Here is an 18,710-nt window from a genome sequence, read left to right on the forward strand (position 1 = left end):
TGAATTCCCTCCTGTGGGCCAGTCCAACTTTAGAAAGCAATTGGTTGCCCCTATAACCATTGCCTCATCTTGGTATTACAGTTTACATGATTTTCAGTAGCTGTGTGGGATTGTTGATGACTGCTTTCCTTCAGTATCCTACATAGCACCTGCTAGTACTATGAATGCTAGATCTTAGGGAGGAATTTTCCAGGTCAGTTCCAGTTCGATTTCTCTCTGTCCTGTCACCAAAGTATGATGTCTTAATTCTGGTGGGTAACCAAAAGCACTAGCAATAACCCATGTTGGATTATGAGCCTCTGAAGCCTCCCTGAGCAGCAGCTTATAGGGAGATATCCTATACCTGACACTAGAATTTTTGTTTAAAAACCCATTATTTCCTCTAGGTTATCTATCCACAGAGGGTACCTCTATTCAATTTTTATGCCTTTATTTTTAATAAGCTTACAAAATAGTAGGTGTTCATGTGGCTTTTTTCATATATACTTAGTTTTGCTTAACACTCTTCCTTACCCCTTCTTCTCTACCCTCTCCGCTACCATTTCCACTTAAACCTGTCTACCTTCAGTTATACCCCTAGTTTGTCATGTGTCTTCTACTACTGATCCCTCTTTTAAGGCCCTTTCCCTCTGTTTCTAACTCCTTGGTCTCTGCAAACACGCCAAGTTAAAAATACACTAATCTGAGAATTTAAGCTAGGATATGAGAGTGAATGTGTGAATTTGCCTTTATAGGGTCTATATTACCTCATTTAGTATAATATTTTCCATTTCGATCCATTCTGCTGCAGATTGTGCTGTTCAATTTTTCTTTAGCTGAATAAAATTTCTCTCTCTCTCTCTCTCTCTCTCTCTCTCTGTGTGTGTGTGTGTGTATGTGTGTGTGTGTGTGTGTGTGTGTGTGTGTGTGTGTGTGTGGTGCATGTGTGTGTGTAACTTTATTTTCATTACCTAATCATCATTTGACGAACATCTGGTCTAGTTCCATTACCTGACTATTGTGAATAAAGCATCAATTGAACATGAATATGCACTTTATTTGTACACATGGAGGCAAGAAGTCAACACCCTCTGTCTTTTTCAATTGTTCTAATTTGCTTCTACACTTAAACGTGGGCCTGTAAACTAAATCAGGTCCTTATACTTTCCACCCAGTACTGACACTTAAAAACTTCAAGAGACTACATGTTTAAAACAGAATTTTGCTGTACAGTTCACACAGAAGGGCCCACCAAACATTGGATAAATGGATGAAAACATACTGAGATACGTCATTATAAAATTTTCTAACATTGACCAGGCATGACACACCTTTCATCCCAGCACTTGAGAAAATAGTGGCAGGCAGATCTCTATGAGTTCCAGGACAGCCTGGTCTACATAGTAAGTTCCAACCCAGCCAGAGCTACAATATTGAGACCCTGTGTCAAAATAAAATAAAATAATTTTTAAAAGCTTAACATGATTTCTATAGAGAAATAAATAAATTATATGCAAAACATTGAAATCTTCATTGTCTTTATACTGATATTGTCAACCAGAGGAGACTGGAATAATGCTTTTCAGTTTCAGTCTAAAATTCTATACTTAGAGATTGTTTTTAATCGTCATTAATCATTGTTTTTGTTGATTGAGAGATGGTCATTTTTCATTCTTCATGGAAAGGCATCAGTAGATATTACCTAAAACTGAACAATCCAGAAATAAAATTATATACATACACAGGTGGATGTATTGATATCTGAATATTGATCAAATAAGGTTTAAATGCTAAGAATTGAATGTGTTTGTCTCTGAGCAAGAGAATGTGATGTCTATATCTTTAAAATAAAATAAATATATTAAATACAGCTTTGATTTAAAAGTTTTAATTAAAAATGAAAATTGAAAACATTATTTCTAGCTGTACAGAAAGACTTGGTACAAAAGATGAAAGAGTGAAGGCAGGAGAAAACTCTAGAAGGCAGGAAGAGAAGACCTTCTGGCTGGGGCAACAGCATGGGGGTGGAGCAGAAGAGTGGCTTTGTTGGAGGTATGTGAAGCATTTTGCCCATAGGTAACCAAATGGAATGTGTAGGCAGTGAATATTTTACCCTGGAACTGGAGGAAAATACAACCAGACTGAAAATAACAGTTTAACATTGTAGTTAGAGCCACAAAAGTTGAAGGAAGTTTAAAAAACAAAACAAAACCTTGTAAAGGATAAAGAAGCGAGGTTCTGAGCTAGAATTACTTTTTCTGAACTTCCTGCCTTTGTTGAGGCAGAAAATGACTTCAAAACATTGTTAACCTGTCTAGGTAAGAACACAGGCATTACTTATGGAACACAGAGACATGGATGTATACACATTTTGCAACAGATCTTGCAACAGGAAACCTAGCATTTACCTTTTACGTATATTCTATTCTGATTTTTTTCTATTATTTATTTTTGAAATGACAAAGATATAATGAACGTTTCTTTTGAAATAATTCTAGAAATCTTTACTTCCATATTAGCACCCTGTTTTTAAATACTGATTTTTTTACAAAATATTTATAACACACAGAATCCAATTTAACATTTTCTTCAACTAATAAGTTAAATATTATTTTTCTATCATTTTCTAAGTTGTAAGAACTAAAGATGCATTACAGTAAGAAGAAATAGGGGCTAGAGATGTAGCTCCAAGATCAAGAGTACTTTACTGCTCTTTCCAAAGACCTGGATGTGGTTCCCAGTATCCACATTGTAGGTTATAACCATCTATATATCTCCAGTTCCAGGGAATTCAGTGCCTTCCTCTATTCTCTGTGGACACAGGCATGCATGTGGTACATAGACATACTCATGGGCAAAACACTCATACACACATATAGCAACACAGTTGAGAGTGGTCCTCTCCCCACTCAACTCTACTGATGCAGTGAGTTTTTAATGTTTTACACACAGGGGATTGGGCTAAATATGACCTTAAAATTTAATAGTCAGCCCTGTGTTTTAGCATTTTTTATTTGGCCAGTAGTCGTACCTCTGAGAAGACCACCATAACAGGTCTGAAGAGTGGAAGAAATATCGCTTAAAATGTAAAAAAATTCTTTGCATTTTACTTAATACACAACTATTTAGAAGAAAATACTAGTATTAGTGCAAACATTAATATAAGCATTGAAAATTTCCAAATAGATCAAAATTTATTATATAGATAAGTTTTAGCTACCCTGATCCTTTAATACCAAATCCTTATGATTTGAAATTTTTATTTTTACCTTTTTTTTGCAGAGCAGGGTTTGAATCAAGGGTGTTGTGCGTGTCAGGCAAGAGGTCTAGCACTGAGCCCCAGCTCCAGGTGTCACCTTTTAGACAGAACAGATTAAGATAGGAACAACATTGCTACAGTCGAGTTCATGGGGAGTACTATTACCAGTTACAATATAGTACTAATAGATTTTTATTATTTTAACAAAATTAAACATTGTTATTTAGATTCTCTTAATCTTGAGAAGTCCTGAATCCCATCACTGCTTACAAGTTTGTGCTGTTAAAGCATGAAGTACAGCACACCCACTTTCAATGGGCAGTTGCTTATAAAGTGAAATAGCGTGCTACTCCTAGGTTTTTACCCAACATAAAAAACCATTTACCTGTACAGAAATTGAACATATACATTTATTATATTTATTTTTGATAACCTAAAGTTGACAAATGCCCATTAGTGAACAAATGCCCAGTGGAATATTGTCACCAGACTAAAAAGAGCTCTAGTGAAGAGCTGTCTCCTGTGGATTCATTAACTGTTCTAGCGTCAAATCTAAAGTCTTTTTTTTTCTTTTTTTTAAAAAAAAATTATTAGATTCTTTTTAAAACAATACCAATCCAAATTCCCACTCCCTTCCCTCCTCCCATTCCCTCCACACATCCTCCTACTCCACCCCCCAATCCTAAGAGAGGGTAAGGCACTTCCCATTTTGGAAATTCCAAGGCCCTCCCTACCACATCTAGGCTGAGCAAGGTATTCATTCAAAGAGAATAGGATTCTAAAAAGCAAGTACATGGAGTAGAGATAAATCCCAGTGACACTACCAGTGACCCCTCAGTCTGCCCCAGCCATACAACTGTCAGACACATTCAGAGGAACTAGTTTGGGTCCTATGCTTGTTCCTTCCCAGTCCAGCTGAAGTTGGTGAGCTCACATTAGCTCAGGTAAACTGTTTCAGTGGATGAACCCTTTATGGCCTTGACCTCATTGCTCTTATTCTCATTCCTTCTACTTTTCAACTGGACCTTGGGAGCTCAGTCTAGTGCTCTGATATGGGTCTCTGCCTCTGTTTCCATCTGTTGTGGGATGAAGGTTCTATGGTGATATTTAAGGTAATCATCAGTCTGACTACAGGGCAATACCAGTTCAGGCACCATCTCCTCTACTGCTTAGGGTCTTAGCTGGGGTTATCCTTGTGTATTTCTGGGAATTTTTCTAGAGCCAGGTTTCTTGCTAACCCCATAAAGGATCCCTCAATCAAAATATCTCTTTCCATTGATACATATCTATCACCATGCACAAAACTCAAGTCCAAACGGATCAAAGACCTCAACATAAAGCCAGCCACACTGAATTTCATATAAGAGAAAGTGGGAAGTACACTTCAATGCATTGGTACAGGAAACCACTGCCTAAATATAATCCCAGCAGCACAGACACTGAGAGTAACAATTAATAAATGGGACCTCCTGAAACTGAAAAGCTTCTGTAAAGCAAAGGACACTGAGAGTAACAATTAATAAATGGGACCTCCTGAAACTGAAAAGCTTCTGCAGTGTTGTACTTTAAAATCAAGAAGCATGAGATGACAACAGAATCAAACATAAAAAGGTCTGTCAAAGGGTCAGCTGCCAGCCAGGCTAGAACTGTGACATGTGCCAACATGTAAAACAGAGCCTGGGTAAATGCTGCATGGTTAAGCCTGTCACTGAAGCAGTTGATGAAAAGGATCACAAGTCTGAGGCTAGCCTAGTCTACAAAGCAAGCTCTTGTCTCAAACAATAAGCTAGGAAAGTTGTTCAAAGAGAAGAAATACCCACTATGCACAGGGCTTTCAGTCTCAGCAACAGGATGCAAACATTCTCAAAAGTTGCTGGTTTTAAGACACCAAAAGGTTCATTGCCTGTTTTTGTATTTCCAATTTAATACTTTCACATTTTAATATCTACTGGGCATATTTACTATGACATTTATCCTGATAACAGGATGTCTGTCTGATGATGTATGACATATTTATTTCCTAGGGAATAGTTTTCTGGAAATGCTAATCTAGATCAACAACTAAGCTGAATTTTGGGATCAATTCCCGTACAAACATGCTAGAACATACCACACAGACTCTCAGCATGGCCTAATGTCAGCAAGCTATGACATCAGCAAGGCCTGGAACAAGACATTGTCTCTTCTGAGGTTTGTTACCTAAATTTCTTTTTAGGAAATTTGGCAAGGAAATGTAACAAAGGTAAGCAGTGCCTACCTTAGAGTCCATCAATAAGAAAGAAATGGAAATTTTCCATTTCCAGCATAATGAAGTCACTTTCTCAAGTTACCACTGCATCAGATTTTATGTTCAGTCAGTTGTCTTTGAATACCTTATAGTAACTAATACTCAGAGCAGTTATATGTGCGGCTTGTTAAGCTCATTATGATAGATTTTGCTGTAACTGATGGTTTCATTGTTTGTTTTCTTTTTTCTGTTAGATTTTTCTACTTTAATATACTTCAGTTTTTCAAGTTTTTTTAAAAAGCCAGATTAAGACTTTTACAGATCTTTTTATACCTTGAAGGAAGTGTGGAGGCTTTGCCATGGTGCCCTGAATGCATAGGACTTCTTTTGTGTGAAGTTTGAAAACTAAAATCAAGTTTTATGTTATTGTTTAGTTCCTCTTTACCTCTGCTATTTTTGTATAATGAACTCTCATCCTAGCTAATCATGAGATGTTGCATTATGATATGGTTCAGTGTTTTCTTTAGTGTTAGTATGCTAATTACACTGCATATTTTTCAAATAAATTGACTGAAATCCAGCCACACTTTCTACGGCAGTCAACTGTAGCTCTCAAGTTTTCCACCCCAGATACCAACATGCTGAGGGTACAGTTAAAGTTATTTTAAAGATCCTAAAAAGCCAAAACAATCTTGAGTGAAAAGAACAAAGATACTTGTACAAAATAGGACTTCAAAATATACTGAAAATTCTAGTGGTGAGACAGCTTTCTTTGTATTTGCATGACACACAGCATACCTAAGGATTGTAATAAACAACCCTACCCATCTATAGACAGCCAGTTTTCAAAAGAGTTGCTAACCGCACACAGTAGAGGAAGGACTATCTTCTCAATAGACAGTGTTGAAACCATTGGACATCTATAGTTAGAAGAATGAAAATAGACTCCTTCTTCTCACCAGTTCTAAAAACTACTCAAAGCTGTTTGAAAATTTAAGATACAAAAGAACTAAAAGAAAACAGAAAAGGGCTAGACGGTGGTGGTGCACGCCTTTAATCCCAGCACTCAGGAGGTAGAGACAGGTGGATTTCTGTGAGTTCGAGGCCAGCTTGATCTACAGAGTGAATTCTCAGACTGACTGCAAATCTACATAAAGAAACAAAATAAGAAAATAAGAAAGAATGAAAGAAATAAAAGAGAAAACAGAGAAATGCTTCAGGACTTTGGAGTGAACAACAGTTTTTTGGACAGCAAATAAATCAGTTAATTAAATTACATTAAACTAAAAAAAGTTTCTGCCAGGAAAGAAAATGTCAGACTGAAAAGTCTACCTGTACAAACTGTGTGTCCATCAGATGTTGCTGATACCAGAAGAAACTATGAGAGCTGGCAAGTAGATAATCTGATTTAAAACATGTTGTAGACCTACTGTGTTTGGTTACTTTATGTTGTTGCAAACACCATAACCAAAAGCAGCTAATGTAAGAGGAGTTTATTTTGCCTTACAGTTACAAAGGGAAAGTCCATAATAGGGGTGGGAGGTTATGGCTGTAGGCAGCCAGGGCAGGAAACTTAGAGATCAGATCTCCAACCACAAACACAGAAGAAAAAGTGAACTGGAATTGGTGTGGGTCTATAAACCCCCAAAATTCATCCCCAGAAATGTCCTTCCTCTAGCAATGCTCCATGTCTCTGAAAGGTTCCAAAACCACCAAAATTGTGCCACCAATTGGAGACCAAGTTTCCAAGTTGGTGAACCTAAAAAGAACATTTACTATTTGAACCATTAGACCTCCATCATCATTAAACCACCCAAGGAATGTAAATGAATCCACAGTCAGGCATCACCACACCCCAGTAAGAATAGTTGCCCTCCCTAAAAGACAAAAGACAGTGAGTGTTGACAAAAGCATGAAAGAAAAGGAAACCTCACAGTTAATGGGGATGTAAATTAATATGGCCGTTGTGGAAAGCACTGTGAAGGATCTAGAGGTTAAAGATAGAACTAGTATATGACCCAGTAGGCCCACTACTGGGAAATTCTCCAAAAGAAATAAATCTAGCATCTTGAAGAAACATCTATATTGCCGTGTTTATTGAGCACTGTCATATCAGGTAGAATAAGTAAACAGTCTGTCGGTCAGTGATAGTTGAATAAAGAAAACATACAGGCACATCATGAAATATTATTGAGCCATCTAAAAGAATGCTACCCTGACAGCTGAGCAATGTGGATGGATTTTGATAATACATGAAATAAAGATTCATACTAACAGTCTCACTCACATGGAACATAACTTGTTGATCTCAGAAATTGAAAGTAGAATGGTGGTTACTAGGCATTAAGAAAAGTCTAGGGGAGTTTAGGGATGGGTACTGAAATAGAGTTAGATTGGAGTCAGATGCTTGAGTGTGAAATCACTGGGTGACTGCAGATAAATTATTAATGCCCATCCCATGATGCTTGATGGAAGGGTGTTGACTCATTACACCAGTAAAAAGTGGTGGGTGGTTGAGGGGCATGTTTTGCCTAATTAAAAGATTTCATGAGTTCATGTATGGAAATTCCACATGGTAGCCGTGCTTTCCATACAAAGAAATAAAAGAATAAGCAGCCAAACACTGTTGAAAATTGCCCTTGTTTTCTAATATTATGTTGTTGTAAAACAAAGAGTAAGTTATATTTTCTTCTGATTGCAAAGGTTTCAGTTGTTCATTAGTGAAACAAATATGTATATACAAAAAGAAATTGTCAAATTAGTACAGTTTTTTATGTATATATGAAAAAAGAATCACATTTCTCTATGACCAATCTTTTTTTTTTTTTGAAAGAAACAAAGGTTTATTAATCTCATTCAGTGTACAGTAGCTGTGGAACTCAAAGCCAATTGTTCTGTGTCCAGATTGCCTCCTCCAGCTTGAGGATCAGAAATCCCTGGGAATGAACAGCTTGATGGAGCATTGACTGCCAGTTTTCAATCCTAGGGTGCTGGTGGGGTTTGACAGCAGTCTGCTTCCCGTCCACAGTGTTTCTCTGAATGGCCAATTTTCCACCTGCCTGTTATGCAGAGCTCACATTTCAGGGCTGGTAAAGTCTACATCTAAATTATGGAGCCAGCAGAAGACCTTCACATGAGCGGCAGACAGACCCTGACTTAGGCTTCATTGTCCTTTTCTTGTGGCCTTGATATATGGCTAGATTATTCTAAGTCTCCTTTGTTCCATCTGTAGAAGGTGGCCATCTCTTCCTGTATACCTTTCTTCTGAAGAGAAACATATAAAAAATTGAACAAAATAAATGACATGATATTGTATGTGACTTTGAGATCCCTGTGGGTAAGAGATCTTATGATATGTAAATTTTGTGCTCGTTGGTCAACACAATTTGGAAATCAGATGTCATAGTTTATCAATCTAATCTTTTGAAAGGAACAAAATAAGTTGTAGAAGTACCTAGCTTGGGACTTGGGACGTTGAAGGTATATATAGTTAGTTGATGAATCTCAAGTGATTCAAAGAATGGCAGAGGAAAATAATAGACTTATCAGAATAGACCTACTGCTGAAAGCACAAAAATATGCTTCTTTGATTATTCAGAAGGTAGCATTATACCATGCTTCAAGGTTATATGAATCAGCTAATACATGGGTTCCTCCTTACAAATTACCTCCTCTTGAATTTCTGCCTCAATTAGAGTTTGCAGGTTTTATTCACTCTTCATTTCTTGAATGTGTTAGCTCTTTTCTGTCACCCATGCAAGGCCATCTCTCGGTATCTCATCAGTCTTGCCTGGACTCTAGTCCTGCCTTGTCAAACTTACCTACAGATACCTTCTAGACAGAACAGAGCTGAGTTGCTAAGTTACAAAAATCGTCACCTCTATGTTTCTGCCTTTCCCTGCCCCAATGAACACACACATACCTTGAAGACTTTCACCAATCCACCAATAACCTATTTCTTGGGAATGAAATTCAGGCTCCTTAACATGGTACAGTCTCTTTATGGTCTGCCATTTGAGACATTCTGAAATAGCCACTTGGCAGCAATGTGGAACTCAGAAATGATTTCTGCAGTAACAATGACACAAATGAACTAAAAGAATGTGATTATTATGGTGTCTTCTTCCTGACTTGATGTCCTCAGCACCACATAGAAGATAAGAGAACAGAACGAATGAGGATGGATTGGTCTGGCAGAATAACAGAGAGTTCGGGGTACTGTCCAGGCAGTCATTGAAATTTTAATGTATAGTTCATGGAAGAGTCCAGGCTTGAAAAGAAAACATGGAAATATAGAAAGAAGCAGTGGAATCAAACTAATAACAGTGTTAGTGAGATTTAATAATGCCATAGCAAAGAAAAACCACAGTGAGCAGGTGTCACACTTAAAGGCACATTTGAAACTGGTGTAAGTAAAACATGGCTACAGTTATGCTCATCTGAAATGCATAGTTCAAGCAAAGTACAGGTCAAAGTACTGAGTGAAAGGGAACCATAAATTTCTGAAGCTAGAGAGCAGAGTAGAGCATTCATCTTTGTAGTAATAGCGCGAGACTATAAATGTCTTGTCTGATCCTCAAGCTGTAATGTAAATGTCTGTTCCTAGACGGCAAAGAGCTACTGGACTTCAAGGAACATATTTGTTCAAAAGTTCCTATTTACCGTGACCCGGCACAGTGCTTGGGACTGAGTGAACGTGCAACATATCATTTCATGGTTTGCAAATGCTTGGATGTGAGGAATTACAAGTAATGCCTAAGGGGTAATAGAATTTAGCTGGTTCAACTTCAAGATATGAATAGCAAGAAATAATATTGGAACCAGATAATGGGTGTTCTGGAATAGAAGCCTGTGGAAACCAGACTTTCTTGTGTGTTCAGCTGGAAGTCACAGATTGTTTGGGACTTGAAAGAAGTGGACTATATTCAGTCAGCACTATAGTAACATGACCAATCTTTTTAAGCAAATATACCCTAATCACTTTTTATGCTTAAATATTTTTAAGAAACAGCCTTGAAAATATCATCGGGCTTTTTAATGTCTAATTTGTACAGATTTGAGTTGATTTCAAGACAATGATGTTTATGACATTGATGTTGAATGCCATGATGCTGCTGAGATTAATTCCTAAAATGAAGAGAAGGTGTGATTCTGAGGAGTGAGCACCCTAAGCCTTCAGGAGTACTGTGCACAGCACACAGCAAGTGCCTACAACACCAGCAGCACCTGGCACCTCTCCCCTCACATCCAGCTGCTTCTGTATTTTTCACAACTCATATGTAAACAAAAATAGTTTTCATCTTGCATTTCTTTGACTTCTTAATAAGATATAACATTCTTTCCAGTGATTCCTACTTTAACACCTTCTTTTAAGAACTAATTATTAATGATTTTATGGTTAAATATGTTCTCATCAGCTTGCTTTATTCAAGGCATGAGTGTAAATAAGTCATGTCCGCATCTGTTGTAAAGTCTTTAAAAATACTATGAAGGTATGATTGGTTCCCAGTAAGATGCACATGTGTAGAGTAAAGTATGATCACTTTTGAAGTCTGCATATCCCTGAAGCCTTAACTACAGTTAAGATGGTGAACACCTCTGTTATACCCTTGGATGGAAGCATTTTCCCCATGAAAAAGACACCAGAAAAAATGGAAACATATCCTATGCTCTTAAGTAGGTAGAATCAACATAGTAAAAATGGCAATCTTATCAAAAACAACCTGCAGATTCAGTGCAATGCCCTGCAAAATTCTTCACAGACCTCTAAAGAACAATACTCAATTTCATATGGAAAAACAAAAAAACCAAGATAGCCAAAACAATCTTGTACTTCTGGAGGTATCACAGTCCCTGACTTCAAACTCTACTACAGAGCTACAGTACTGAAAACAGCCTGGTATTGGCATAAAAACAGACAGGAGGATCAATGGAACCAAATCTAACACCCAGATATCAACACACCTGTGAACACCTGATTTTTGACAAAGAATCAAAAAGTATAAAATGGAAAAAAGAAAGCATATTCAACAAATGGCACTGGCATAACTGGATGTCAACATGTAGAAGAATGAAAATAGATCTATATCTATCGCCATGCACAAAACTAAAGTTCAAATGGATCTAAGACCTCAACATAAAACCAACCACGCTGAACCTCATAGAAGAGAAAGTGGGAAGTACACTTGAACTCATTGGCACAGGAGACTACTTCCTAAATATAACCTCAATAGCATAGACACCGAGAGAAGCAATAAATGGGACCTCCTGAAACTGAGAAGCTTCTGTGAAGCAAAGGACACAGTCAACAGGACAAAATGGCAGCCAAAAAAATGTGAAATGATCTTCACCAACCCCACATTGGACAGCAGGCTGATTTCCAAAATATACAAAGAACTCAAGAAATTGGTCATCAAAAGAACAAATAATCCAATAAAAAAAAATAGGGTATAGACCTAAACAGAGAATTCTCAACAGAGAAATCTAAAATGGCTGAAAGACCCTTAAGAAAATGCTCAATATCCTTAGCCATCAGAGAAATGCAAATCAAAACAACTCTGAGATTCCATCTTACACCTATAAGAATGGCCAAGATCAAAAACACTGATCACAACCTATACTGGAGAGGATGTGGGGTAAAGGGAACACTCTTCCATTGCTGGTAGGAGTGCAAACTGATACAACCCCTTTGGATATCAATATGGCCATTTCTCAGAAAATTAGGAAATAACCTTCCAGCAATACCACTTTTGGGTGTATATCCAAAGGATGCTCAACCATACTACATGGACATGTGCTCAACTATGTTCATAGCAGCATTGTTTGTCATATCCAGAATCTGGAAACAATCTAAATGCCCCTTGACGAAAGAATGGATAAGGAAATTATACATTTACATTATTGAGTAATACACAGCAGAAAAAAATGACATCTTGAAATTTGCGGACAAATGGATGGATCTAGAAAACATGCTGAGTAAGGTAACCCAGACCCAGAAAGACAAATATATTACTCACTCTTAAATGGCTTTTAGACATACAACCAAAAAAAAAAAAACCCTACAATTCACAATCCCAGAGAACCTAGGCAACAAAGAGTACCTTAAAAGAGACCTAGATGGATCTAATCTACATGGGAAGTAGAAAAAGACAAGATCTCCTGAGCAAATTGGGAGCATGGGTACTATGGGAGAGGGCAGAAAGGGAGGAGAAAAGGGAGAGGAACAGAGAAAAATATATAGCTCAAGTAGAAAATGTATCTTAATTATGTTATAATAAAAGATAATAATTGTAAGTTAAGAGAAACTTTTATTTTATGTGTATATGTGTTTTGTCTGTGTGCATACCACTCACATGTCTGGTGCCTGTGTAAGTCAGAAAAGGGCATCAGATCCTTTGGAACTGGATTTACAGGCAGTTGTGACCTTCCACATTAGTGCTGGGAATCAACCCAAACCTTCTGGGAGATCAACCAGTGCTCTAAATATCTGAGCCTTCTCTCCAGCCTCATTGGGATCTATTTTTATGAAGTAATTTCTGGCATTTTTGAAAGATTCAATTATCTATTTAATTCTTATTTTTATTGCTTTATGTAGAAGGATAATTTTGATCTCTGCTACTGTGTCTTGATGAAAAGTGAAAATTTTGCCTTTTAATTATACCTAATTTCGTTTTTTTTACACCCCACCCCCAGTGGAAAGTTTCATCAGTCTTGAACTCAATGGTTTTTGTTGTTGATATTTCTTAAAAGCTTATAAAAATGTTTACTAATATTTTTCCAAAGATCTTGTCTTTTTTATTCAAACACAGTCACCTTTTTAAATCTGCATTTTACATCCTCTAAATAAGGATTGTGACCCATGTCACATGCCTTTAATTCCAGCACTTGGAAGGCCAAGGGAGACATATCTCTGTGAGTTCAAGGCCATTGTGGTCTATGTAGTAAATTCTTGACCAGCCACAACTACATAGTAATGCCCTTTCTCAAAATAACAACAGTACATTTTCCATTTCAGGGTTTTTTAAACTAACTGTCATGTAGACCAGGCTGTCTTTGAATTCCTCATCTCCTTGCCTGGACAGGCATATGCTACCATACTTTGCTTCAAAAATATTTTTAAGCTGCATTTATAACTGAGAATGTTGTTCATATTTGTGAGACTGAGACAGGAACATTACTCTGAGTTCCAGGCCAGGCTGAGCTACAAAGTAAAAACCTGTCTCTAATTAAATAATTAATTGACTATTATTAATTAAACCTGCATCTATACAGAACTTGTGACTTTTTATTTTCATTATTCCCTAAACAAGCGGAGTGACCAACCTTTTGACTTGAGACTTTCATCTACAAATGTGTTTGACCACATTCATAGCTAGCCCTCATTTGTATACACCCATATAAAGGCATTTGTTTATGTAGCATTTACATTGTACCCAAATATTGGGCTAACCTAGATTAGCTAAGAGAATGTGTATGGTTTATATGCAACTAGCACATTAGAAGACTTGACTTTCAGTCTCTGAGATTTTCCCAGTACCAAGCCCTGTGAATACTGAGTTGATGGTCAATGCATAGACAGCTTGGAAACTTCTAACCTAAAAAGGAAAACTTACAATTCCATGACCAAGCACAGTGTAGACACATGTGTAAATTTGCCACCATGTGCTTTCCTTTTTGACAATAATACTGGCATCTGTCTTTTAGTATGATTATATCAGCATTTCTTATGTCCTACATAGGTTGCATACTCCTTTTACATTGATGAGGCTATATTCTATCAAGTGATTATTTTATGTTTCTCTTGCAGCTTGTGATTTATATTTTAGTGTTTGTTTTAGTGTATACGGAGACTGCCTTTTCACTTCCCGTGAAACCCAAACCCAAATAATCACACAGAAACTATAAATTACAACACTGTTTGAACTATTAGCTCAAGCTTATTATCAACTAGCTCTTACAACTTAAATTAACTCGTATTTCTTGTCTATGTTTACCCATGTGGCTTCGTACCTTTTCTCAGTGAGGCATTCTCATCTTGCTTTCTCTGTATCTAGCTAGTGACTGCATCTCTGCCTTTCCTCTTTCTAGCATTCTCTTAGCCTGGTGCCCTGCCTATACTTCCTGCCTGGCTCCTGGCCAATCAGTGTTTTATTAAATCAATACAAGTGACAAACAAGTCTTTATAGTATACAAAAGCAATATCCCACAGCATTTTAGTGTTTAGTATTTAGAATTTTAGTATTGTCTGTATTTATAATTTATTTTAGTAATTATTGTTTAAGCAATATATTTGAAATCTAGTTATCAGGTGGAACATTTTCAGAGACTCTGCACTCTGCTTCTGTTTGACTACAAGAGCAGAGATGCAGGTAGCCACTCATACAGCATCACAGCATCTCTTTCCAAGTTCAACCCAGAGTAATTGAGAAAATCCTATCCATAGAAAAATGAACAGAAAATGCATGCAGCAATTATTAGTAGTTTAAAACCCATTTCTTACCACTCATTAAGGTTATAAATAGAAAAACATTTTTCAAAAGCTTTTATAATTTATATTTTACTGTGTATTAATATGCTATCAACTACTTTCTAATTACTCTTTGTTCTTGAATATTTTAGAAAAGTTACTGCTCAAGTCACATACATCATAATGCGGAATTCTTCATCAGTACCACCAAAAGATGAAGGTAAGACAAGCCATGCTGCAGAAGATGCCACTGTACACATTATAATAGAGCAATTTCAATTGATATATTTATGTCTCCACTCTCTAGTCATGAGGTGACATATTTCCTAGAATTAAAAGCAAAATCTCCAATTGCATATAAATGTTCATTTCCTTTGGTAAATTCATCTAGTGACTATGGATTCCCAGGTTGCCAGGACTTGATAAGGATCTGTCTCCTTTCCTAGGCTGAAAGGCCCCTAGAACAAGCCAATTCATTCCATGCAGAACCGAGAGGCCAACCTACTACTGCCAGTTAGCTGGAGGTAATAGATGTCACTGGGATTAAGGATGTGGCTTCATTGACAGAATGACCCAGTATCTTAATAAGTGTTGCATTCATGCCTCATACATATTTATATTCATACACACACAAAGGCATACATATGTAGAGAGGTGATGTTTGCTTATATAATTATCCCTGTTTTGTCTTATACCATTCAAAATGAAATCTATGAGAAAAATTAATTTCCCTTCATGAAACCTATAATGTATATATATATATATACAGCATTATTTTAAAATTACTTCTTTTGAGATTATAAAGTACTTACATCATTTTTCCCTTTCCTTTCTTCCCTCCAAAGTCTTCCATATACCCCTTCTTGATATCTTTTAAATTCATGGCCTCTTTTTTCATTAATTACATCCATTTATATATATGTTCCAAAATATAACCTCAGTCTGTATAATATTTGTATGTGCAAATTGAGGGCTGACCATTTGGTATTGGACAAATAATCTGCATTTTCATGTAGAAGACTTTCCTCCCACTTTGGCTTGTCTATTGCTTTTTGAGTTTTTTTGTTCGTTGGGTTTTTTGTTTGTTTGTTTTTTGGTTTTGGTTTTGGTTTTTGGTTTTCCAAGACAGGGTTTCTCTGTAGGTTTGGAGCCTATCTCAGAACTACCTCTTGTAGACCAGGCTGGCCTCGAACTCACAGAGATCCTCCTGCCTCTTCTTTCTGAGTGCTGGGATTAAAGGTGTGCGCCACTGCCGTGCTGCTGCTCTTGTCCCTGTTTAGCTCATGCATGGTCATGTCGGTGAGACTTTATGGGTGTAGCTTCTGACAATTAGTAGAGAAGACACAGTCTCAATGAACTCCCTTATACTTTGGTTCTTACATCTTTCCACACCCTCTTCTTGTACAGTATTCTACAATTCTTCCACAGTGTTCCTGTACCTTAGGTATAGGAATGTTTTATAGAAGTATCCATTGGAACTGGGCTCCACAGCTCTTGCATTTTGATTAACTATAGTTTTCTGTAGTGGGTTTTGATAGCTAAAGTTTCCTTGATGAGGAGTGAAGACTACACTAATCTTTGGCTATACTTACCTAGGACAAATGCTTAGATGGTTGCTAGGGATTATACTGGTTTAGTAAAGTAATGGGTGTAGGTTCTCTTCCATATCTATGGTTCACTAGCGCTGTGTAGTTGGCTAGGTTTCCAGTAACAGACATGGTTTCCTCCTGTTGAGCAGGTCTTAAGTTCAATTCGAGAGCTATTGATCACTGCCAAGGTATGTATGTCACTACTGCACCCATAAGGTTATCGTGACATGCTGGCCCTTGATGTGGTTCATAAGTGTCATAGCTGTATAGGACTGTTGGTTTTTCCTCCTTTGGAAACTTACCTGGTATCATCTGATACCATGAAAATAGTCCTCAGGGAGGAGTCATTCAGGTCATTTTCAACTCAAAGGTCTCTGGGCCCTGTTTCTGAAGTACATGGTGTCTGCAGCAGTCAGGAATTACTTTGTACCTCTGGGGATAGCAACCAAGGACAATAACAATAGGCCGTGTGTTTAAGGAATCTCTTGGACAGTCCTAGCTAAGAACTCAAAAATAAGTTCATCTCATGTATGGTCTTGGGTTTTTGTTAGGTTTTCTTTGGCTTCTGGAGGGAACATTGTCAGTACAGATGAATAAAGTTCATTAAAACTTCATATGTATATTTATAGAAATAATTACATGTTTTATGGTTCTTTAAGTAAATAGTTAGTAGTATGATTCCTTTTGACTTATATGACTCCTTACTCCCCAGATATTCTTGTTGTTTTTCTGAGTCTCTTAAGATGATCGTGTGATTTGTGGCTTTAAGTACATTTATTTATTTTATTATATTTATAAATTTGTATATGTTGAAACATCCCTGCATTTCATGGCTAAAACCAACTTAGTCATGATATATAATCTTTTTGATATATGTCTGTAAGTATTTTATTGAGCAGTTTTGATCTATGTTCACCATTGACATTGGCATTTTCATTTTTGTTTGTCTTTGCCTGTTTTTTTGTTTTTTGCTTTGTTTTCTTAATAGTTTAAGAAGGACTAACTGTAGGTCTTTCTTGAAAGTCTGGTAGGATTCTGCTGTGAGTCTGTCTAGTCCTGGTCTTATTAAAGCGGAAGGCTGTTTACTACAATTTCAGTCTCCTCACTTGTTATGGGTATGTTTAGGTTGTTAACTTCTTAGTTTAATTTTGGTGGTTTTGTGGAATCTATAAGTTCATACATTTCTTTTAGGTTTTTCAGATTCATAGAGTACAGGTTTTTAAAGCATTCCCTTATGATATTCAGAATATCTTTGGTGATTGTTGTAATGTTTCCCTGTTTATTTCTGATTCTGTCTCTTTCTTTTGCTTAGTTGGACCAAGGGTATGTAAGTTTGTTTATCTTCACAAAGAACCAGATCTGAGATTTATTGCTTCTTTGTATTATTTTTTGTTTCTATTTCATTAATTTCTGTTCTGATTTTTATTATATCTTGCTGTCCACTGAGTTTTGATTTTGGTTTGTTCTTTTTTTTCCAAATTTTTGAATTGCATCATCAAACCATTTATTTGTGATTTTTCTGTGTTTTGTTTTTTTTTTTTTAAATGTAGGCACTATAAATTTTCCTCATAGGACTGCTTTCAGTGGTTTTGAGTATTGTGTTTTCATTTTCATTTAGTTCCAGGAAGCTTTTTATTTCTTTCTTGATTTCTTTGCCCCATTCTTCATTCAGTAATGAACTGCTTAATCTCTATGCGTTTATGTATTTGCTCGAGATGTGTTTGTAATCACCTCAAGGCAAGAAGGTAGCCAGGCCCTGCAACTAAGAACCTTCAATGACCAGGTTCTGCCCACAGAACCCTATAATGGCCATAATGGTCAGCCCCAGCCCCTCAAGACATATACTCTACCCTACAGAGTAAAAAGGTCAAGATCAGATCACAAAGCCCACCAGTTCCTAAGCTCGGCCACCCTGGAAAGCTCTAGCTCCGAGAAACTCTATATAAAACCTGCCATCTGCTCAGTTCTTTGCTGCTTCTTGCCCTAGCAGAGTCAGTCACCATATTATGACTGCCATATGTGACACCACATTTCTTATGTGAAATTTGTTGATCGGCATGACTTTAGGGTACTCCTTGGCTCCTGACTGCCAGCGTGCCTTTGCCCACAGAGATGTAGCACTTACATTGGTGTTGTGACTCAGATAGGTTCTCCTGGTGCTTGTGCTCCCCCTCAGGGTCTGAACCACAC

At 36.9% G+C, this 18,710-nt stretch overlaps 1 protein-coding gene across 18 annotated transcripts in view; it reads left to right on the forward strand.

Moving 5' to 3' along the window:
- Znf438 (zinc finger protein 438) overlaps positions 1 to 18,710 on the forward strand; it is a 138,486-nt gene that overhangs the window by 80,512 nt on the left and 39,264 nt on the right. For 17 of the 18 annotated variants that reach the window (XM_085698934.2, XM_085698938.2, XM_085698935.2 and 14 more), the window contains one exon: positions 15,084 to 15,151. In XM_085698934.2, the coding sequence (XP_085555060.1) occupies positions 15,115 to 15,151 (37 nt within the window). In that variant the 5' untranslated portion in view covers positions 15,084 to 15,114. Of the gene's footprint in view, positions 1 to 1,960; positions 2,032 to 15,083; positions 15,152 to 18,710 lie in introns of those variants that run through there. The other variant, XM_085698933.2, reaches the window with a different exon arrangement.

The sequence above is a fragment of the Myodes glareolus genome, chromosome 14, assembly GCF_982192425.1.
Source record: "Myodes glareolus chromosome 14, mMyoGla1.1, whole genome shotgun sequence".
In the NCBI taxonomy this organism is placed as follows: domain Eukaryota; kingdom Metazoa; phylum Chordata; class Mammalia; order Rodentia; family Cricetidae; genus Myodes; species Myodes glareolus.